The 22,428-nt window shown below is 42.5% G+C and overlaps 1 protein-coding gene across 3 annotated transcripts in view; it reads left to right on the top strand.

The window, feature by feature from the left end:
- Window positions 1–12,519: 12,519 nt before the first annotated feature.
- Window positions 12,520–22,428, top strand: part of LAMB4 (laminin subunit beta 4) — a 98,027-nt gene continuing 88,118 nt past the window's right edge. For 2 of the 3 annotated variants that reach the window (XM_082691973.1, XM_082691975.1), the window contains exons 1-3: window positions 12,520–12,547; window positions 12,716–12,823; window positions 20,741–20,807. In XM_082691973.1, the coding sequence (XP_082548099.1) occupies window positions 20,774–20,807 (34 nt within the window). In that variant the 5' untranslated portion in view covers window positions 12,520–12,547; window positions 12,716–12,823; window positions 20,741–20,773. The remainder of the gene's footprint in view (window positions 12,548–12,715; window positions 12,824–20,740; window positions 20,808–22,428) is intronic. The other variant, XM_082691974.1, reaches the window with a different exon arrangement.

Genomic DNA, 22,428 nt, shown 5'->3' with positions numbered 1-22,428 from the left:
TGAATCGGGGCAAATTTGTGTCGGTGCTTAGCCCCACAGTTTTGGCGGGCCACCATCCAAAAAGCTCATCGAGCAATTCTGGTTGAGATGAGGCGGCCCTGAGGAATTTCTTCCTAGGCTGCCTTCCAAGATATACCCTGTCCTAGAGCTATGAAATGTTCACTTCCCTCACATTTTTAAAAAACTGTATGATTCCATTGATAAATGGAATTGATAAATGGAATACAAGGTCCAGGAGAGGCAAATTTCTGGAAAAGACCATTTCTGGTCAGAAAGGTCCAGAATAGGCAAATGTATGGAGTAGAAAGTAGAATAGTGGTTACTTGGGGCTGAGGGAAGGGTTAGAGGAGCAAGGGGGGCTGATGGCTACTGGGTATGGAGTACCCTTTGTGGTGGGGACAAAATATTCTAAAATTATTATGGTGATGGTTGTATAACCTTGTGATATATTTTTAAAAAATGAGTTGTACATGTTAAACGGGTGAATTATAACACAAATGAATGAAGGTGTTTTTGTTTTCCCTTTATACTCTTTATTTTTTCTAATTTTTTAAAAGTTTTAATTGTAATGCCCATTAGTCCACATACAGAGTTATATTAGTTTCAGGTATACAAAACAGTGGTTTGACAATCCATACATGACCCAGGGCTTGTCCTGACAGGTCCACATCTCAATCCCCATCTCCAATTTCCCCATCCCCCCACGTATCTCCCCCCTGGTAACCATCAGTTTGTTCTCTTGAATTAAGGGTCTGTTTTTTGATTTCTCTCTCTCTCTCTCTTTCTCTTTCCCTTTGCTCGTTTGCTTTGTTTCTTAAATTCCACATATGAGTGAAATCATATAGTAGTTGTTTTTCTCTGACTGATTTCACTCACCATTATACTCTCTAGCTCATCCATGTCCTTGCAAATGGAAAGATTTCATTATTTTTATGGCTAAATAATATTCCATTGTATATATATACATATACCACCTCTTCTTTATCCCTTCATCAGTTGATGGGTACTTGGACTCCTCCCATATCTTGGCTATTGTATATGAGTCTGCTATAAACATAGGGGTGTGGGTATCCCTTTGATTTAGTGTTTTTGTATTCTTCGGACAAATACCCAGTAGTGCAGTTGCTGGACTGTAGGGTGGTTTGGTTTTTTTACTTTTTGAGGAAAATCCCTACTGTTTTCCACAGTGGCTGCACCAGTTTGTATTCCCACCAACAGAGCATGAACAAGGATTCCCGTTTCTCCATATCCTTGCCAACACCTGTTGTTTCTTGTGTTGTTGACTTTAGCCCTTCTAACAGGTGTGAGTTGATACATCATGCGGTTCTCATTTGCATTTTCCTGATGGTGAGTGATGATGAGTATCTTTTCATGTGTCCGCTATCTGGATGTCTTCGTTGGAGAAATGTCTCTTCATGTCTTATGCCCATTTTTTTCCCATTTCTTTCTTTTCTTCTTCTTCTTCTTCTTTTTTTTTTTTTTTTAGAAAGAATGCACATGTGTATGTCAGCAGGGGAGGGACAGAGGGAGAGGGAAAGAAAAAATCTTAATGTAGGCTCTGCACCCAGTGGGGCACCATAAGCTGGGCTTGATCTCATGACCATGAGCCAAAATCAAGAGTCAGATGCTCAACTGACTGAGTCACCCAAGTGCCACATTTTCTTAATTTTTCTTTCTGCTGCTTCATTATTGGTGTATAGAAGTGCAACAGGTTTCTGCACATAGATCTTATAACTTTACTAAATTTGTTTATCAGTTCTAGCAGTTCTTTGATGGAACCTTTTGGGTTTTCTCTATATCATATCATGTCATCTGTGAAGAGTGAAACTTTACTTTTTCCTTGCCAACTTGGATGCCTTTTATTTCTTTTTGTTGTCTGATTGCTATGGGAAGGACTTCCAGTACTATGTTGAATAGAAGTGGTGAGAGTGGACATCTTTGTCTTATTTCTGACCTTAGTGAAAAGCTCTCAGTTTTCCCCCACTGAGGATGCAGATCCCCACATCCTAGCTAGCTGTGAGTTTTTCATATATGGCCTTTATTATGTTGAAGTGTGTTCCCTCCAAACCTACTTTGTCAAGGGTTTTTATCATGAATGGATATTGCACTTTGTCAAATCCTTTTTCTACATCTGTTGAAATAATTATATGGTTCTTATCCTTTTCCTTATTGATGTGATGTTTCACACTGATTGCTTTGTGAATATTGAACCACACTTGTAACCTAGGAATAAATTCCACTTGATTTTTTTAATGTATTGTGAATGATTTTTTTAATGTATTGTTGAATTCAGTTTCTTAGTGTTTTATTGAGGATTTTTGCATCTATGTTCATGAGGGATATTGGCCTGTAGTTCTCCTTTTTTAGGGGAGTCTTTGGTTTTGTAATCGGCATAATGCTGGCCTCATAGAATGAATTTGAAGTTTCCCTTCCTTTTTTATTTTTTTGGAACAGTTTGAGAAGAATAGGTAGTCTTCTACACTTGATCTTAGCCAAAAGGCCGAGAAGCGATGAGAATAGGTAGTCTTCTTTAAATGTTTGGTGGACTTTGCCTGTGCAGCCATCTGATCATGGACTTTTGCTTATTGGGAGTTGATTACTGAGTCAATTTCTTTGCTGGTTATCAGTCTGTTCAAATTCTCTATTTCTTCCTGTTTCATTTATGGGAGTTTATATGTTTCTCGGAATTTATCCATTTCTTCGAGGCTGTCCATTTTGCTGGCATATGGTTTTTCATAATATTCTCTTATAATTTTCTGTATTTCTGTGGTCTTAGTTATTTCTCCTCTCTGATTTGTGACTTTATTTGTTGAGTCCTTTCTCTTTTTTCCTTGATGAGTATGGCAGCCAGAGGTTTACAGACGTTATTGACTTTTTTCAAAGAAGCAGTTCCTGGTTTCATTAATCTGTTCTGTTGTTTTTGTTTGTTTGTTTAGTTTCTATAAATACAGAAACTAATTTTTACTATTTCTTTCCTTCTGCTGGTTTTAGAGTTTGTTGTTCTTTTCCTAACTCCTCTAGGTCTAAAGTTACGTTGTTTATTTAAGATTTTTCTTGCTTTTTGAGGTAGGCATTGCTATAAATTCCCTCTTAGAACTGATTTTGCTGCATCCAAAAAGTTTTGTATCATTCTGCTTTCATTTTCATTTGTTTCCCTGCACTTTTAAATTTCTTCTTTTTATTTCCTGGTTGGCCCACTCATTGTTTAGTAGCATGTTATTTAACCTGTATATATTTATAGTCTTCCCCAATTTTTTCTTGTGGTCATGGTGTTGTGGTCAGAAAACATGCATGGTATGACTTTGATCTTGAATTTGTTGAGGCATTTTATGGGGCTACTGTGTGACCTATTCTGGAGAATGTTCTGTGTGCACTTGAAAAGAATGTATAGTCTGCTGTTTTAGGATAGAATGTTTGAATATATCTGTTAAATCTATCTGTTCCAGTGTGTCACTGAAAGCCATTGTTTCCTTCTTGATTTTCCATTTAGGTGATCTGTCCATTAATGTAAGTGGGATGTTAAAGTACCCTACTATTTTATTATTATTTAATTCTCCCACATATAGCTTGAGTTCAACTGAATGCACTGAACTGCACACTTAAAACAAGTGTTGTATGGCATGCAAATTATACCTAGTGAAATTTCCCAGTTTTGTGGTTTTGCAACTAAAGAAATCAGGCTAAGATTCCACACTGCTGAGTCTGGAACTTGCTTCTGCCCTTCAATCTGTCCAATGTCTATTTCTGAGAGATGACAGGGCAAGCAAGAATAAGAGAATGAGGGGCACCTGGGTGGCTCAGTGGGTTAAGGCCTCTGCCTTCGGCTCGGGGCATGATCCCAGGGTCCTGGGGTCGAGCCCCGTGTTGGGCTCTCTGCTCCTCGGGGAGCCTTCTTCCTCCTTTCTCTGCCTGCCTCTCTGCCTACTTGTGATTTCTCTCTCTCTGTCAAATAAATAAAATCTTTAAAAAAAAAAAAAGAATAAGAGAATGAGAGAGAGGAGTTATCTGGAATGATGTTTACTGCATAATGCTGGCCTCATAGAATGAATTTGAAGTTTCCCTTCCTTTTTTATTTTTTTCACCATAATCAAGTGGGATTTATACCAGGGATGCCACGGGTTCAATATTTGCAAATCAATCAACATGATACATCACATTAACAAAAGAAAGGATAAAAATTATATGACCATCTCAATTGATGCAGAAAAAGCATTTGTGCAGTGTAACATCTGTTCATGACAAAAGATCTCAACAAGGTAGGTTCAGAGCAGACATACCTCAACATAATAAAGGTCATATATGAAAAACCCACAGCTAACATCATATTCTATAGGGAAAACTCTCATCTTCTCCTCTAAGGTCAGGAACAAAGAAGGATGTCTACTCTTATATTTTCATTCAACATAGTACTGGAAGTCCTAGCCACAGCACTCAAACAAGAAAAAGAAAAAAAGGCATCCAAATTGATAGAGTAAAACTGTCACTATTTACAGATGACATGATATCATGTATAGAACGCTCTGAAGATTCTACCGAAAAATTAGGAGAACTGATAAATGAACTCAGTTAAGTTGCAAAATGCAAAATTAATATACAGAAATCTGTTGAATTTCTTTACACTAGTAAAGAAATAGCAGAAAGAGAAATTCAGAAAACAATACCATTTACCATTGCACCAAAAGAATAAAATATCTAGGAATAAACTTAACCAAAGGAATAAAAGACCTACCCTCTGAAAACTATAAAAACACCAATGAAAGACATTGAAGCTGTTACAAACAAACGGAAAGACAGTTCATGCTTATGGGTAGGGCAGACCAATATTGTTCGAAAGTCCATACCACCCAAAGCAATTCTACAGAGCTAATATGCAATCTTCAGCCAAATTCCAACAACAATTTTCACAAAACTAGAACAAAAAATATTAACATTGGTATGGAACCACAAAAGACCCTAAATAGCCAAAGCGATATTGAGAAATAAGAACAAAGCTGAAGGTATCACAATCCCAGATTTCAAAATACACTACAAATCTGGAGTAATAAAAAACAGTATGGGACTGACACAAAAATAGACACACAGATCAATGGACTAGAAAGCCCCAGAAATAAACCCACAACTATATGGTCAATTAATCATTTGACAAAGCAGGCAAGAATACACAATGGGGAAAAGGACAGCCTCTTCAACAAATAGTGCTCGGAACACTGGACAGCCACAGGCAAAAGAAAGAAACAGGCCCACTTTCTTACACCACACACAGAAACAGACTCAGGATGGATTGAAGACCTATATGTGAGACTTGAAACCATAAAAATCCTAGAAGAAAACATAGTTCTTTGATGTCAGCTTTTTCCCTAGATCTGTCTCCTCCTTAGTCAAGAGAAACACAAGCAAAAATAAACTCTTGGGACTACACCAAAATAAAAAGTTTTTGCACAGGGAAGGTAATCATCCACAAAACAAGATTGCAACCTAATGAATGGGAGAAGATCTTTGTAAATGACATATTCAGTAGAGGTGAGTATCCAAAATATGTGAAGAACTTCTACAACTCAACACCAAAAAATAAATAATTGAATTAAAAATGGGCACAGGATCTGAATAGACATTTTTTCAAAGAAGACATACCTATAGCTAATAGACACAAGAAAAGATGCTCAATACCACTAATCATCAGGGAAATGCAAATCAAGACCACAGTGAGATATCACCTCTCAGGTATCAAAATGGCTAAAATAAAAAACACAAGAAACAACAAGCATTGGCCAGGATGTGGAGAAAAAGGAACCCCCCCCATTCACTGTCGGTGGGAATGCAAACAGGCGTAGCCTCTGTGGAAAACAGTATGGAGGTTCATCAAAAAATTAAAAATATAGGATGCCTGGGTGGCTCAGTCGGTTAAGCCACTGCCTTTGGTTCAGGTCATGATCCCAGGGTCCTGGGATTGAGTCCCGCACTGGACTCCTTGCTCAGCAGGGAGCCTGCTTCGCCCTCCCCACCCTGCCTGCCTCTCTGCCTACTTGTTATCTCTGTCAAATAAATAAATAAGATCTTTAAAAAAAATTAGAAATAGAATTGCCATATGATCCAGTAATTCCACTGCTGAGTATGAACCCAAAGAATACAAAAAACACTAATTCAAGGGGATACACGCATACCATGTTTAGAGCAGCATTATTTACAATAACCAAATTATGGAAGCAATACTAGTATCTACTGATAGATGAATGGATAAAGAAGATATGCTTTATTGGAATATTACTCTATTTTTAAAAAGAATGAAATCTTACCATTTGCAATAACACAGATGGATCTAAAGGATATAAAGCTAAAGGAAATAAGTCAGAGAGAGAGAAATAGCATATGATTTCACTCTATTTTTCTAACCAAAAAATAGAAGAGACAGACTCGAGAACAAACTGATGGTTACTAGAGGGGATGGGCAAGCATGGGGAGAAATGGGTGATTGGAGATGGAGAGTACATTTGTGGTGAGCAATGAGTAATGTATTTGTTGAATCACTCCACTGTACACCTGGAGCTAATATAACACTGCTTGTTCATTACACTTCAAAAAGATAATTAAAAACAAAGTGAAAAATGTGATGACTTGAAGAAAATTTAGGATTCCTGGTGATTTTTTGTTTTCTTTTCCGTAATTCTTTATATTGTCTGATATGAGCACACATTGTTTTTTTTAGGAAAAGCAACAAAGCTGTTTTCTTTTTGGAAACGAAAACAACCAAAGGCCAGATCTTTGCTTAAGATCTATTCTATGAGACTGTTTCTGATTAACTAATGGAACTTTTGGTTCAGTGAGCAAATTAGTTTTCTTGAAAAATCTCTCCTGGCTGACAACATTCTAACCTTGGCCTTAATCCTAAGAGTTAAATAATTAAGCCATTCTGAGATGAAGGCAGATATCCTAAGAACCTGGCACCAATTTATCAGAAGAATAGCCTTGGTCACCTGTTATTTGAAAGCAAGTTTCTGAAATCTGAGTGATTGGTCATTTCCATTTTCATTATAAAACTGGAGATAAATAATATCCAGGGAAACACCCTCAAGGTACAATAGAAATCACCCAAGAACGCAGTAAACCCTTTAAATTTATGTATTTCAAAAAGAAAAGAATATTTTCATGGGATTCAGAAGTTTACAAAAAGACATACATATTTAGTGTCTAGGGCTTTGTGTTTTTATTTTATTTTTTTGAGAGAGCAAGAGTAGGGGAGAGGGGAGGGGTGCAGGGAGGGGGAGAGAGAGAATCTTAAGCAGGCTCTATGCCCAGCACAGAGCCCAGTGCAGGGCTCAGTCTCACAGCCCTGAGGTCAAGACCTGAGCTGAAATGAAGAGTTGGACGCTTAACTGACTGAGCCACCCAGGCGCCCCTAGGGCTTTATGTTTTGCACAATAAGTTAAACGACTACAGGGAAAAATAGTATTAGACTAATAAAACCAGTCAAACAAACAAACAGAGAAGTCCCTGTTTCGCCCAAACCTCCTGCTGAAGTGTCTGCCTAAAACCAAATGCTGGGTTTGGGTCCCTGCCATGTACTGCTTGGTGGAACTTGATAGTTTGTAGAAGCTATGAACCAAATTAATGCAGCATCTCTTGACTGCAAGCTTCCTCTGGGCTTAGTCATCTAGTCTTCCAGGAGCTGCTTTCCAGGATGTCCGAAGTGAACGCATAATCTGACCTCAAGGGAACCCATTAAAAACAAAAGGCATCGATTTAAAGTACAGCAGTAAATAGGAACACAGAAATAACAGATAAGAAACTTTGGTAAACTCTTCTAAAAGCACTTACAGGTCTATAAAATTAATGGTGGAGGAAAGTTGGTTGAATCTTTTCTCGCACTAGTCGATATTGTATAAAAAAGGATGATCAGGTGTTGCTCAGTTCACAGCCATTGCCTTCCATGAACTGGTAGGAATCCCAAAGTTGTCTTTGCGAGCCACCAGCAAGCATACCCAGCTGATACTGCAGAGTCCAGGTGTCACGGATTCCTTAATATACAGGTGAGTAAAATTGCAGGCTCTGTCTTAGTTTCATTTTTGCCCTGGAGATCTTTGTAGGACAATGAAATAAACATGGCGTCCGGAGCCATTTACACCTGTAATTCCTGCAATGGTTATACTTGGCTGCTCACGAGGCAAACAGAAGATGTTGACACTTAAGTTGACAGAGCACTGAAAAGCAAGAAGAAAATATTGCACCTGATCCCCTGGAAGTAGATTGGGGTGAGTTTGACTCCCTCATTTCTAAGAAACCAGCCCCTGGAGTTCAGCACATGTAACAGCTGGTAAGTATCAAGCTGCCTGAAAATGACGACAGAAGCATGAACCAGAAAAAAATGAATAAACAAAACAGGGAACAAGATATTCCTGCCTCATCCCTGGCAATTTGGATTGACTTTAGAGAAAAGGAGAAGCTCTAAGAGGGGAAACAAAAGAAGTCTAAGAAATGAGGAAGAAAAAAAAAAAATGAAACAAAAGAGAATGACATTTTGCGGAAGAGACAGACCGTGACTGATGAGAGAAATAACAGTTGCTTTAAATGACCACAGGGCGTTATGAGGGCCAGAAGAATTTTCCCGCCATTCTAAGTTACTAGACACTAGAGAAAATTGTCGCTCTCTCGCCTTGAATGTTTTACTCAATGCAAATTCCCTTGGATGACTTTTCTGTGCCATCCACTCAGCTAACTTATCATGCCTGTTAAAAATCCAACAGAGAGCAGTTCAGATCCCATGGCCCCAAATATTAGACCATAAGTTCCAAACCTAAATTCAGGGGTTTCGATTTTTCTGATGTAAAGGTGTCTCCATATAATTTTGTTAGCAGTTTCTGCAGCTTAGTGACGCCTCACTCAGTCATACTGTGTGCCCTGCACGCGGCCTGGCATTTGGGAATACTGTGTGGTATAGTTTAAATCCCTGGTCAAAACACCTGTGGGGGTGGAAGGTCATGCCCGAGGGAATTCATCACAGGAGGGCACATGACAGGCTCTCTTAGCTACAAAGACTGGCCAAGACAGCCGCGTCATTTTCTTCAAGTTTTCTTTTAAAGTCCAACTAGTTAACATACGGTGTAATGTTAGTTTCAGGTGTACAATAGAGCGATTCGACACGTCCATACAACACCTGGTGATCATCACGATGTACTCCTTAAGCCCCACCACCTGTTTAGCCCACCCCCCACCCACCTCCCCTCCGGTAACCATGGGTTTGTTCTCTCCGCAAAGAGTAAGAGAGCAGCTTCTTTTTTTAATTTGAGAGAGGACGGGAGAGCGCATGCCTGAGTGGAGGGAGGGGCAGAGGGAGAGAGAGAATCTCTAGCAGATTCCCCACTGGACACGGACCCCAAGGCGGGGCTCAGTCTCACGACCCTGATATCATATGACCTGAGCCAAAATCAAGAGTTGGATGCTTAAAGGGACCCCCAACAGAAGCCCAGTCGTACAGAACAGGCCAACACAGGTGGAAGGGAAGTGTGCATTGCACGTCAAAAGTGCTGCTCCTGGGGGCGCCTGGGTGGCTCAGTGGGTTAAGCCTCTACCTTCGGCTCAGGTCATGATCCCAAGGGCCTGGGATCGAGTCCCACATAGGGCTCTCTGCTCGGCAGGGAGCCTGCTTCTCCTCATCTCTCTCTCTGTCTCTCTGCCTATTTGTGATCTCTCTCTCTGTCAAATAAATAAATAAAATCTTAAAAAAAAAAAAAAAAGTGCTGCTCCTGGTGGCCATTAGAATACCCAGCATGAGGCCCCAGAGCACTGGACCTTGAGTCTGTGGATGACTTTACCTTCTGGTAAAGTCTGTGGACTCTACCTTCTGGGACTGAGCCCCTGGCTTCTGGGCAAGGGAAACAGGAGAGCCCAGCCACTGAGTCCGAGGGAGAGCAATAAGGATGGTCCTCCCTGTGGTCCTTGACCTTGCTCAGAGGAATGAGGGGGAGGCTGCCAGCAGCATATGGTTGTGCTTCTAACGCGAGAACAGCCTGCTTTCCTCGGAGGGCTCTAGAAAAGCTTTATAGAAGGTGGCAGCTAAAGGAAAAGTGGAGAGGGGAGAACGGTGTCACACAGGAGGGAATGGCCGGAGTCACCCGAGTGCATGATGTGTCCAGACAGAGTGAGCAGAGCCTCGCTCTCCCGCAGGCCCGGCAGAAAGCAGTGTTGGGGCTAGACCATAAACCCGTTTTGCCCTGTCCCACGCTAAGAAACGTGGATCCCGTAAGTGAAAGGCAGCCAGTGAGGATCTGTCAGCAAAGAACCCACAAGCCTAAATCTGTGTTCTCTGGTGAGGACGAGGATGATTGGCTCAGAAGATGCAAGGATAAAATTTGGGCAACAGTGGGGTGCGTGGGTGGCTCAGTGGATCCAGGGAAAGTCTGACTCTGGTTCTGGGTTCAGAATCCTGAAATCTAGCCCCGCCCACCCCCCTGGGGGGCTGGGCTCCGTGCTCAGCCAGGAGTCTCCTTGGGATCCTCTCCCTCTGCCCCTCCCCCCAGCTCCTGCGTGTGCGTGCACACTCTTTAAATAAATTACTTAAATTAAAAAATATATATAGGCAACAGAACCTGTCAGAAGTGATGACAGCCCAACGAATACATCGATATAAGGCTAAAGAAAGAAAAAGTGCAGAAAAACAGCTGACTTAGCAGCGTTTCGGAGTTTTCCTTCATAATATTATCGGACCATTCTCGGGAAGAGTCACCTTCCAAAATTTTCGTCCAACCAAAAATGTAATGTTTCAAAATGTTTCTGCTTTGAGTGATTGAGGCAGACATAACTCTGTTTTGGTCATCAAGACCTGGCCACGAGATTAATTAAATTTGCTCTTTGTAAGCAAAATGAAACAGTCTAGTCAGTAATATTTAGCCTTCTTCCCCCAGCACCCCCACCTGCCTGCACCCTACTAGACAGGATCTTAAGAGTAAAGCAAGTGAAAGTTTCAACCTGCTGACTGACAATCCCGGGGCGGGGGTGGGGGTAAACAGTGGGATGCGGGGGACTGTTCCAAATGGACAGGAACCTGAAGGAAGCCCGGTGAGGACGGAGCCTTTAAGTCCTCCCGTTGCTGATGCTCTGAGATCCGGTGTGAGCCCCGCAATCGCCCTCTAAGACGACAGGACGGTGTCCCAGTGCCAGCAAGCCAAGGCCCAAGGGAAGTCACTAACAGTGCCACGGGCCATCAAACGCGTTTGTGCTGAGGGGGAAACCACAGAACTTTGGGGGAAGCAGAGGAAGACCATGTCCTTGTCCATCACCAGACCCCAGGCTGCGCTCAGAGAGTGTGATTTTATGTCTCAGGGCAATGGAAGGAACTTCAGCACAGCTGAGGTTCCCAGCTTGGACAAAAGACTGGATAAAGGTGCCATTAACTGAGAAGGTAGGAAGATGAGGAAGAGGGAGGGGTTGGAACAGCAGAAGACTTCAGCTGTGAAAGTCTTAGGTTTGAGGTGCTGGTGAGTCACCCAGAGAGAGGTGTCAGTAGGCAGGTGGGAGCATGGAACCAAAGTTCAGGAAGTAGGTGGGGTTGGAGATAAAGAAGGAGTTCGAGCCCTGAAGCCCTCTGAATGAATTTGCCAGAGGAATACACACTCAGACTGCTCAGGTGATAAAGCCCAGGGGAAACACCTCCGTTTAAGGGGAAGGTAGGAGACAAGAATGTTTTGTTTTATCTCTTTGGTATGTAACAACATAAACATTGTTTGCTTAACGACTCACCGACACAGTCAAATCCAATTAAATAATGGAGCAACCAAGCCGATCACTCCCAACCTGGGAGGTACAGGATAGCGTTTCCAGAATTTTCATAGCAGAGCGTGTGCTACCCAAGTATCTGGGTAAAGGTAGAAAGAGATGATTTTCAAGGCTGGATGTGGAAAGACTGATCTTCTCTGCCATGTCCTCTCTTTGACAGATGTCAGTATAAGTCAGTGAAATGGGTTAGTTAATTTTGTCTTAATGTTGCATTTGTAGAGAGTAAGTTTACTACCCAAATTCTAGGAGCCAAAGTATTCCGCGGACTGTCTCGCTCTTGTCTCGCTCTTTCCTCCTTCAGACACAGAATGTTTTCTCCAAAGCACCAGAAGCCTGGTATCTGAAGGCAAAGCTGGATGGGCAAGCAAAAGACTATACAAGTTAGTGAACAATAAAAACAGTTGTGTTTATCAACCACTCTTCTGCAGGGTGAGATTTACTTTGTATCGCATTAGGATAGTAAGCAGGAATATGCTTACCGCAATGTGCCTACAGCTTTGCTGGGGAGGGACTTAGAGCTGACAATTCATTTCTCAAGAAAGCCTGCGCCCAGGTTGCTTCTTTGGGGGCACAGTGTGAGCCTCTGATTCTTGGAGTCTTCCTTCTTAATTTCCTGCTGCTGCAGCAGCTAAGGGGAAGCTGCAACATTAGTTACAGATTTGGTAAGAAAGTTGCAGTTTTTTGTTGTAACCCTGATTCAACTCCTCCCAGCCTTGGCTTTCAGAAGTCTGGCATATAAATGAAGAATGTTTGCTGCAAAATAGAGCTCTTTGTATACAAGGTGTGTGTGTGTGTGTGTGTGTGTGTGTGAGTGTGTCTGTGCGCGCGCGCATGCACTTGCGCTGGCACGCGCACATGGCAAGTCAAAACCCAAGGCAAGTAACTTCACGCATCACCTTTTATGGCAGGTTTGGGAACATTTCTCATCTTTTCTTTCCCCTCCCTGTAGGTGCCTCCGGGGGAGAGGTTTTCTGCTTAAATTGACTCTCACTTTCAGGTGTGCCTTTACATGCCCTGTTTGCAGCCTGCGCCTCTCAACACAGCCTTGCAAGTCCCGGTGAGTCTTCTCTTCTCTCTCCCTGACATGTTGGCAGTTTGGGGATTAAGTGAAGGTATCAGCAAATTCAGGATTTTTTGTGTATGAGGGGAGCTAGCGTAGAGAGTAGTATATCAGAGCATGGAGTGTACTTATTACCTTCACAGAATGATAATCAGATAACATGTATACACAAGACATGTACACACGGTACAAAATCCAATGGGAAAAATGGGTGCTTAGCAGCGAGTGGGGTGCAGCCAATGCCTTGAGCTTTTCTGTTCTTTAAAGAAAGCTTCGAATGATGCAATGTTCAGCTGCACAATTTAAATTGTGTATTAGGTGAATAGTTATTTTTACCATGGCGCTATAACTTGGGACAGTTGGGAAAACATTCCAATTGTGTAGAACTAACCATATCTTCAAAATGCATTGTTAATATCTTAAGTATGTACAAGTAGTCAGTTTTGAGGAATGTATGGTGTATGCTGTAATTTAAGGGAAAGAGAGCTTTATAGCTTCATGTTCTGCATTCCTCACTGCAACACAATTTAAGGCAGTACAGTCGAAATATCTAATGATTCCTGATGTAATGTGGGAGGGAAAAAATGTGTTACACAGATAAGTGAAAGATTTCTATGAGAACTGTCATTTTCAAATGTGTAAAATAACCCATTTAAAATGTGTGCTGGAAAAAGAATTAAGGGCTAGTACAAATATGTGGATTATAATTGTCCCGTGTTAAAAATTACTGTGCAGTTTGCAGAAGGAAACCTGTAGAAAGAGTGTTTCCCACTCACTCTTTGCACTGGTGGGTCTGCCTAGGGCAGTGTTTGGACACTCCTGGGCAGCTTGACATTAAATGCCCCTGGTGTCCCCATCTGTTGCCTCCACATCGTTTTGACAAAAAAAAAAAAAAAAAAAAGAAGAAACTCTTTGACAAGCTGCCACCTTGAGCATGGCCTTCCAGTACAGGCAGATGAGATAATGGTAATTGTTAGTAAATTAAAATAGATTAGTAATGCTGAGAAATTAGTTATTGTCAATTTCATGTACTTCACCGTTTATTGCGACGTTTACCGTTTACTGTATTTGGGACCAGGGTCCTCTAGCGGCATTCACTAAACCCTCACCAAAATGCATCCAGTGCCTTTGTAAATATATTTACATGCTCTTTCTGCAAATAAGGGGTGATATATATTTTTCTTCATTCCAATTACTTTTACAAATACCGCTTAAACTCACCAGTGACTTTAGCACGAAGGAAATTGCATGTGGCCTTTGGGAAGCTTCGCAAAGGTCAGGTCTGGTACAGCAAGCAGAAAAGCAGCACCAATGATGCAGAAAGCCTGCTGAAGGAAGGTCTGGGGAACATGACCACCACGCCCGAAAATGTGCTCTGTACCGCCGTGTATTTCACAGTGACTGGGTGATTTTCAGAAATCAGACTTTGTGAAAGTTAATAGACTCTATAACATTCATCTAGCTTGGGACTTAGATCATCTCAAATGGGAAACAGAAAACTGGGAGCAGGACCAGACCTATGAAGCTTATGGAAATGAAGGGTGTGGTGACAAGAGCCTGACTAAAAATACTATTGATATTTGGAGCTGGATAATCCGTCCTTAGGGGGATGGGGCTGCTCTGTGCATTGTAGAACTCTCCAGCCTTGTCCCTGGCCTCCGTCCACTAGATGTCAGTAGCTACCTCTGCCCAGTGTGGCAGTCACAAATGTCCTCAGACCTTGTGTTCTCTGGTGGGCAAAAGGATCCTGAGAACTCGCTGTGCACAGGAGAAGCTGGAAAGCTGACCTGGGCCTCAGCCTTTCCAGCATAATCACAGGGATCAGCCATAATCCACCTTCGATGAGAAGGAAGGAGTTTCTATTTCAGGAGGTAGGATGGAATGAGGGAAGATAGAAGGAATGAATTGGTTAACAGGATGCCAAGAACCCATTGCAAAGTGACACAGAGAAATAAGAAAATGGGGGATGATTGAAGTCCCTTTGGCACATTTTGTTGGACATTTCAGGGAGAATATTTTTAGTAGCCTAAATTCATCAGAATTAACTCTCCTCTTCGTAACCTGGGCCTCAGGGGTTTCAGAGATAGTGGGTTAAAGGATTTAAAACCCCAATGTTGGCCTTCCTTTGGGACCACTCCCACTACTCCCCTGGAAGAAAGGAAGCCTGGGACCCCAGCCCATTTTCTACCCAACACGCCAGTGGGCCCTGCAGATCCCCACATGTGGAGGTTTTCCACCCCAGGCCAGTTCTTTTGACCTGAAAAGTTATAAATCCTCCACAGGATGTGATTCAGGACTGTTTTCCCTAAGCAAAGTTCTAGATCAATTCTAAATGGAGACAAGGACTGGGAACGGCTGAGCTCCTTTAGAGTTTCTTCCAGCTGTGATATGAAAACAAAACTGGGAGTGTGGATCGTGGTTACCTCTGTAGCCCCAAGTAGATCTCCCAAGTTGCCTCTTGTTACAGGATTTAAACCTCTAGATTCACACTGGGACTCTGGAAAGCAAAGACCTATGGAAACATGGAGAACGTCAGAAACGAGAAGCCACAGAATATTAGGTGAAGGGGGAAGAGGCAGAGAAAGGGCCTCATCAGGGAACACCCAGGACTGGCACTGGTCATGGGGATCGTGAAAACAAGGCCAAAGCAGCCCCAGCAGGGATGGGCCCCGCCCAGGGCACAGTCAAGGCCTTCAAGTCAGGACAGATGAGGGGAAGTTCGAAAGAGAGAGACAGTAATAAAAATCAAGCTGCTAGTCTACATATGCAGTTGGCATATGTGTTAGCAAATACCTTTGGTATTTTTCTCCATACCTCTGGGGACAAGAAGATGATAGTTGGCTTTCAAGTGCTTACAGTCTATGAGGAACATTTAGATGAGGTCATAACATTTGTTTAAGAAACAGAGTGTTTTTCTACGATTATGCACTTATCCCAAAGAAATGAAAAGACATACATTCATATAAAAACTTATCAATAAATGTTCATAGCAGCATTCTTCATAATAGCCAAAAAGTAGAGAAAAACATCCATTAACTGATGAATGGCTAAACAAAGTGGTATATCCATATAATGGAATATTATTTAGCAATAAAAAAGGATTGCTGTGCAGATAGCAGCTACAATGTGGGTGAACCTTGAAAATATTCTGCTCACTAGAAGCCAGTCACAAAAGACCATATGTTGCATGATTTCATTTACATGAAGGATCCAGAACAGGCAAATCCACAGAGAGAGCAAATAGAATAATGGTTTCTAGGGGCTTTAGGAAGAGGCAGATGGCAGGGCGGGGAGGGGGTGGTTAATGCCAAGAGTATGGGATTTCTTACCGGGGTCAGGAAAATGTTCTCAAGTTAGCGAGTGGTGATGGCTACACAACTCTGAAAAACTAAAAGCCACTGTCAGGGTGAATTTTATGAAACATGAATCATCTTAGTCAAGACGTTACCAAAAACTAAAGAGCAGAATATACTTTATGCCTTAAAAGAGGTCATAAGTGCTGTGGAGATGAGGGTACCCCCACTCAGAGAGACCTCATATAGGAGGTAAAGAAAGAGAACTCTTGTTTTTTTCTGTTTTCTCCCTGGAAGCTCATTAATAATATAAAAATCTGCTAGTCGAATGGGAAGAACCACTTTGGGATATAGAGAACCAGAAAAAGAAGGCCTTCATGGAGCAAGCTCTGAGAAGAGCAGGCACATTCGGACGGGAACGTCTAGCTGAAGCAGAGCTCAGTGAAGGGTGCCCACTCTGTCTCCCCAGTACCACAGCCTGGACCTGCAGTGCCTTAAGTGGGGGACTTGCCCCCCGGCCAGGCAGATAGAGGGGAATGCACATGGCACAAATTAGGTTTTCGTGCAGTGTTACAGCTGTTCCCAGGAGCAGCAGCAGCTCTGGTCTTCAGCCTTTAGACCCAGGAGTTACTGATGAGCAGCGGTTCTCAAACTTGGGCATACCTCAGCCTCCTCTGGAGGGCTTTGTAAAAGCCTACAGTGCTAGGCCTCATCCCTAGACTTTCTGAATCAGTGGGTCTGTGCCGGGGCCTGATCATTTGCAGGTGACGCTGATGCCACTGATCCAGGAGGGTGACCGACATTGGAGAATTTGCCCAGACCAAAGGGCATCCCAAGGACACTGGGATGAACTGGTCCCGTTGTTAAAGCCACAGGCCACACATCGAGAACAACTGTTTAAGGAGAGGAGATCAAATTTAGATTGGGAAGCATGAGAGAGAGGGATCAAGGATGACCCTCAACATTCTGGTCTAAGCAAGTTGGGTCACTGTAACCCTCAGCAGCTCCCACACTTCCCTACTTATTGGAATGACCTAGAATGTGGACACTGTTGACATGCTCCAGCCATTCCGACTGAGCATCCATAGTTTAAAAATCTCCCTGGGTATATACAATGGAATATTACTCAGCCTTAGAAAGGAAGGAAAATCTGACATGTGCCACAACACGGGTGAACACTGGAAGTGGTATACTAAGTGAAATGAGCCAGTCACAAAAAGACAGACACCGTGTACTTGTCCCTGTATGAGGTACTTGGAGTAGTCAGATCATGGCGGCAGAAACCGGATCGGTGGTTGCCAGGGGCTGCAGGACAGGAGAGTGACGAGCTCTTTCACAGGTCCAGAGTTTCTGTTTTGCTAGATGGAGAGAGTTCTGGGGATTGGCTTGCCCAACAACGGGAATGTATTTAACCACTTTCCAAATGATTAAGATGGTAGATTTTAAGTTATGCATACTGTATCAGAAAATAAATGAGTCTTTTTAAAAAGAAGTGATGAAAAAATAATCTTCCTGGGGGTGTCTGAGCTGCCACGGCCAGGGCTGTGGAGGTGGTCAGCCGGCAGGGGAACTGGCAATAAGCCTAGGAATTCTGCATCGAGTTGCTGGTGATATGTGTTGAGCAATTATGAGTAAGGGAATCGTACCTATTTTAGTCTAGTTTCGGTTCCCCTTCCAGTTCTCTCTCCTTTGGGGCAGGTTGGGCTGGAATCCGGCAGATGCGTGCTGCAAAGTTCATTTGCTTGTATCATGATCTTTGTTGCTGCTTAAAGATACTTAGGAAACTGACAAAATTCCCAGGAGTTCATTTGTGTCACAGATGTGTGATGAACGGTGATACTGAGAAAGATTTGTCCCCCCCAAGTGCTCTGCCAAAGGCATCCCTTGCTTTTCTTTTTTCCTTTTCTTTTTTAAAATTTAAATTCAATTAATTAACTTATAACATATTATTCATTTCAGGGGTCCAGGTCTGGGATTCATCAGTCTTATGTAACACCCAGAGCTCATTACAACACATAGCATCCCCACCTTATCAATCAATAACCCCATCCCCACCTCCTCCCCTCCAGCAACCCTCCGTTTGTTTCCTGTGATTAAGAATCTTTTATGGGGGGCACCTGGGTGGCTCAGTGGGTTAAGCCTCTGCCTTCCGCTCGGGTCATGATCTCAGGGTCCTGGATCAAGCCCTGCATCGGGCTCTTTGCTCAGTGGGAAGCCTTCTTCCTCCCCCCCCCCCCCTCTCTCTCTCTGCCTGCCTCTCTGCCTACTTGTGATCAATCTTTCTGTCAAATAAATAAATAAAATCTTAAAAAAAAAAAAAAAGCATCTCTTATGGTTGTATCTCCAAAAGGCATTCCCTTCACACAAGCTTTTTGTTCCTGCGGTCAACCCAGCAGGTCTTCTTCCTCTCTAAACCTGGGTGGTTAGAATTGTGCCCTCCGCATCCCTCCCACCTTCCCAGGGGAGGGAGACTTTAGCCCACGGTCTGTAACTGGGAACAGTGTTTCAGTTTGGAATCTGCACCATGAGTGGATTCCCCCCTGGAGAGAAGCAGGGACACTCGGGTATTTCCTGTGTAATTTCCAAGGCTTTCAGCAACCCCGAGCCTGGGTCATTTCAAGCCCTGAACTGAGCCATTTCATGGCTCTTCACAGGCATCATGATCTCACCGAGCTTAATTTCTCTGGTTATGGAGAAGAAAACCTGCACACTTCACTTGTGCTGCCCATTCTTGTTGGAAGGATAACCACGTTGTTAATCGTCCTGCATCTGACAGAATGAAGCGCGGGTTGGGGTTCTGAATCCAGGACAACGTCAGGGCGGAGGATTTCACAGTATCAAGAGTGAAGCTGAGGGAGGAGCCCAAGCCACACGCCCTGACCGGGGAAAAGGCGACCAGAAGGCGTGCCACCCAGGAAAAGCACTCGGGTTTTTCCGTACAGAAGGGATCTCCTGAAGGCTCCATTCGGGATTCCTCTGGAGGTCTTGACAAGGTTTTGTACGCAGGGAGCCATCCAGAATCGCAGGCTTGTATGAGGGATAGGACCCATCTTCAGCTGGAGATGCTGCGGAGGGCAGTGCTTCCCAGTGACTCATCTCAGGACATCGGGAGGTCCAAGGGAAGCCCAGGCTGGGGGAAGAGCTTGGGTCACAGAAGGGAATTCCCCTAAAATCAGGCATTTAAACAAAAGACTTCATAAGGAGGCTGGCGCTTGAGTGTAGGAGGGTGGCATTCAAGGCAAAGCGAAGAGCGAGAGAGGAGGGTTCGGGGAGCGGAAAGCCCGGCACATTAGGTTAGCGGGACTCAGAGCATGGGCGGGGAGGAACACAAAGAATTCGCTAGGAAAAGCCTCAAAAGATGGAAGCACAAAATTAATTCTCGCCTGTAAATACATGGAAAAGCATTTTTATACTCACTGCTATCTAAATAGAAACATTAAAACAATGACAATGAGGTAGAATTTTTTGCTCTTTAAATGGACAGATCTTTAATTTTGGGAAGGTCACAAGTGAGCAGCTGTTCTCATGGGCTGTCAGTGAGAGAGTGCACTGGGACGAAATGTCCACACGGCACGTTGGCAGTATCAGCTTTATACACACACGTCCTACATACATGTAGTATGTATGTATGCACGCGTGTATGTACTCTTGACTTACACATGTATATGTTTGTGTGCACACGGACACCCAAACGACACATGCTCTTTGATCCACTCCTCCCACTCCACTTAATATATCCTGGGGAAAATTCAGGATGTGAAGAAAGATTTAGCAAAAACACCTACAACAGGAAAATACTAGAAACAAAGCACACATCGACCAAGAGGAGATTCGTTAAATTCTGGTTCCTGCCTTCAGAGGAATACTCTCCAGTAATTTAAAAATACTGGTGCAGGAGAGCATTTTACCTTCTCTCCTCCCAACCCCGCCAGGCTGGTATTTGCCCATTTCTATCAGGCTTCCCCACAGAGTGACTTGGGGGCGCCCTCCATCCAGAGGGACATAGCTGAATCTGCAAACGGGAATACAGGTTTGGTCTATGGAAGCCCCCAGGTGATCCTGTTGTCCCTCACTAGGCTGAAAAATTACTGATGTAAAATTATATTTGCTGTCACAGAGAGATGTCTGGGATGCGTTGATTGAAACAAGCATACAGTATGTTATCATTTTTTTAAAATTCTTATGTGAAAGGGAAGCACTATGGAAAAACACATAGCAAGATATTAACCGTTGTTTCTGGGTGGTAGTACTTCGGATAATAATTCCTTCACTTTGCCTGTCTGATTTTTCTACTTTTTCAAGAATGAGTATATCTTGATTGCATAATTAAAAAAAAATTTTTCTAAATAATAAAAGGGCAAAAATAGGTTAAAATAAAAATATACAAAGGAAATCATATTTGTTTCATATTAGCTCCTACAAACTATTGTATTCTTTGAATTCAAGAAAATAGAAAACAAATATTGGGTAAAAATTACTCCTACTTTTTAAGAAATTGGACAATGTAGATATTTTGTGCCCCTAAAGAATTGTCAAATTTTCAAATCATTCAAAATTGATGGCAATTATTGATTCTGTCAGTGACTGACTTTAACCTCTTTTCTTTTTTTTTTTAACCTAGCAAAACTGAATTTAATCGGCACCTGACAAAAGAATGCAATTTCAACTGGTCTTTTTTTTGCACCTTGGTGAGTATTAGTGGTCAAAATCCATTTTCCACTTTTACTAAATTGTTCTGAAATATTTAGTAAATATTTTTAAAAACATATCCACTTTTTTTCTGTTCTGTTTGCTCTCATGGTTCTTCTGTTGCATGACTGCCACCAATAACTAGAAAATTCCACTCTAACCTGTTACTCACACATAGCTATTTCAACAAACTTTAATGGAATATTACTATCAGCAGATAAGTAAGATACTGAGGAAAGTAAAAATACTTTAGATTCTTTACAAGTAGAATGCATTTTAATTTTTAAATAGAGGCCCATTTGAATGTAGCACTTGTACCAGTAATGAGGTCTTGTGAAGAATTCACAGGCAAAATTCCCTCTTCTGAGTAAGCAGCAGCAGCTTTCCACTGAAGGGCCAAATCCTCCACGCCTCTGCCATCTTTAATAAACTGAGAATAATTTACATTAGTCATAGAGAGGATGTTTCCAACAATTACACTCTTTGATCCTGACTTTTCTGTAACAGCTTTGCTTCTAGTTACTAAGTGCTAACTAAATTGCTTAGAATCTTCTCTTCAAAGATTCATGCTGAATTTCTTCATGGCAGCAACGAAGAATCTCATGTTTCAGTGTTGCTATTCCCAAAACCCGAGGCAATCTCCCAGTTAGATTTGCTGGTGGTAGAGGAAAGAAGCACAGCTCGAAGAAGGAAATGCTCATGGGTTCTCTGTTGGAAATTCTCTGCCTTGGGGAGATGAGCCACAAATTGCTGGGAGCAGAGACTTTTACACTGCCTCTCCCCCAGGACAATGAAATTTAGGTCTGGCCTCAGACGGTCAGAAAAGAGCTGTTTCCCTTTACATCTGCCTCGGGTGCTCTTTTTTGGGACTAAACTCGTGTGCAAAATCAGAAGCAAGTACTGAGGATCGCTGAACCTCTGTATAGGATGGCTTCCCCACAACTTGCCAAAATCCTAAACCACAGCACGGTTGCTCAGAGACCCCTTCTCCATCAGGAGACCTTTCTCTAGGATGAAAGATCTTCAAAACCAAATTAGCTCGGGCAGAAAAGGACCCCGTGGTGCGTGGCTGGCTCAGTTGTGGGGAACGTGCTGCTCTTGATGTTGGGGTTATAAGTTTGAGCCCCACGTTGGGTGTAGAAATTACTTTAAAAAAAAGTCTTGAGGGGGCTCCTGGGTGTCTCCGTGGGTTAAAGCCTCTGCCTTCAGCTCAGATGATGAGCTGAGGATCCCGGGATCCCAGGATCCCCGGATCTAGCCCCACATCGGGCTCTCTCGTTGGCAGGGAGCCTATTTCCTTCTCTCTCTCTCTGCCTGCCTCTCTGCCTAATTGTGATCTCTGTCTGTCAAATAAATAAATAAAATTTAAAAAAAAAAAAAATCTTGAGAAAGAAAAGACCTCACTACAGTAGATCCTGGGTTTCCAACTATAAGCTTACCCTGATCTAACCCAAATCTCTAGGGTTGCCTGTAGTCAAACTACGAACCTTATCATCAGCTTGGGCATTTTCTGGTTTGTAGTTCAACCATAGGCATTTCTATAAGAACTGGAGCCTGTTAAAGCCCTTAGTCTTGCCTTCTGACTAAGGAAGATTCAGAGAAAGAATCCTAATATGCGCA

Source organism: Mustela nivalis (assembly GCF_964662115.1).
Source record: "Mustela nivalis genome assembly, chromosome: 12".
In the NCBI taxonomy this organism is placed as follows: Eukaryota; Metazoa; Chordata; class Mammalia; order Carnivora; family Mustelidae; genus Mustela; species Mustela nivalis.
Note: the sequence above shows the minus strand (reverse complement) of the source record. Positions and strands in the feature narration are given on the sequence as shown.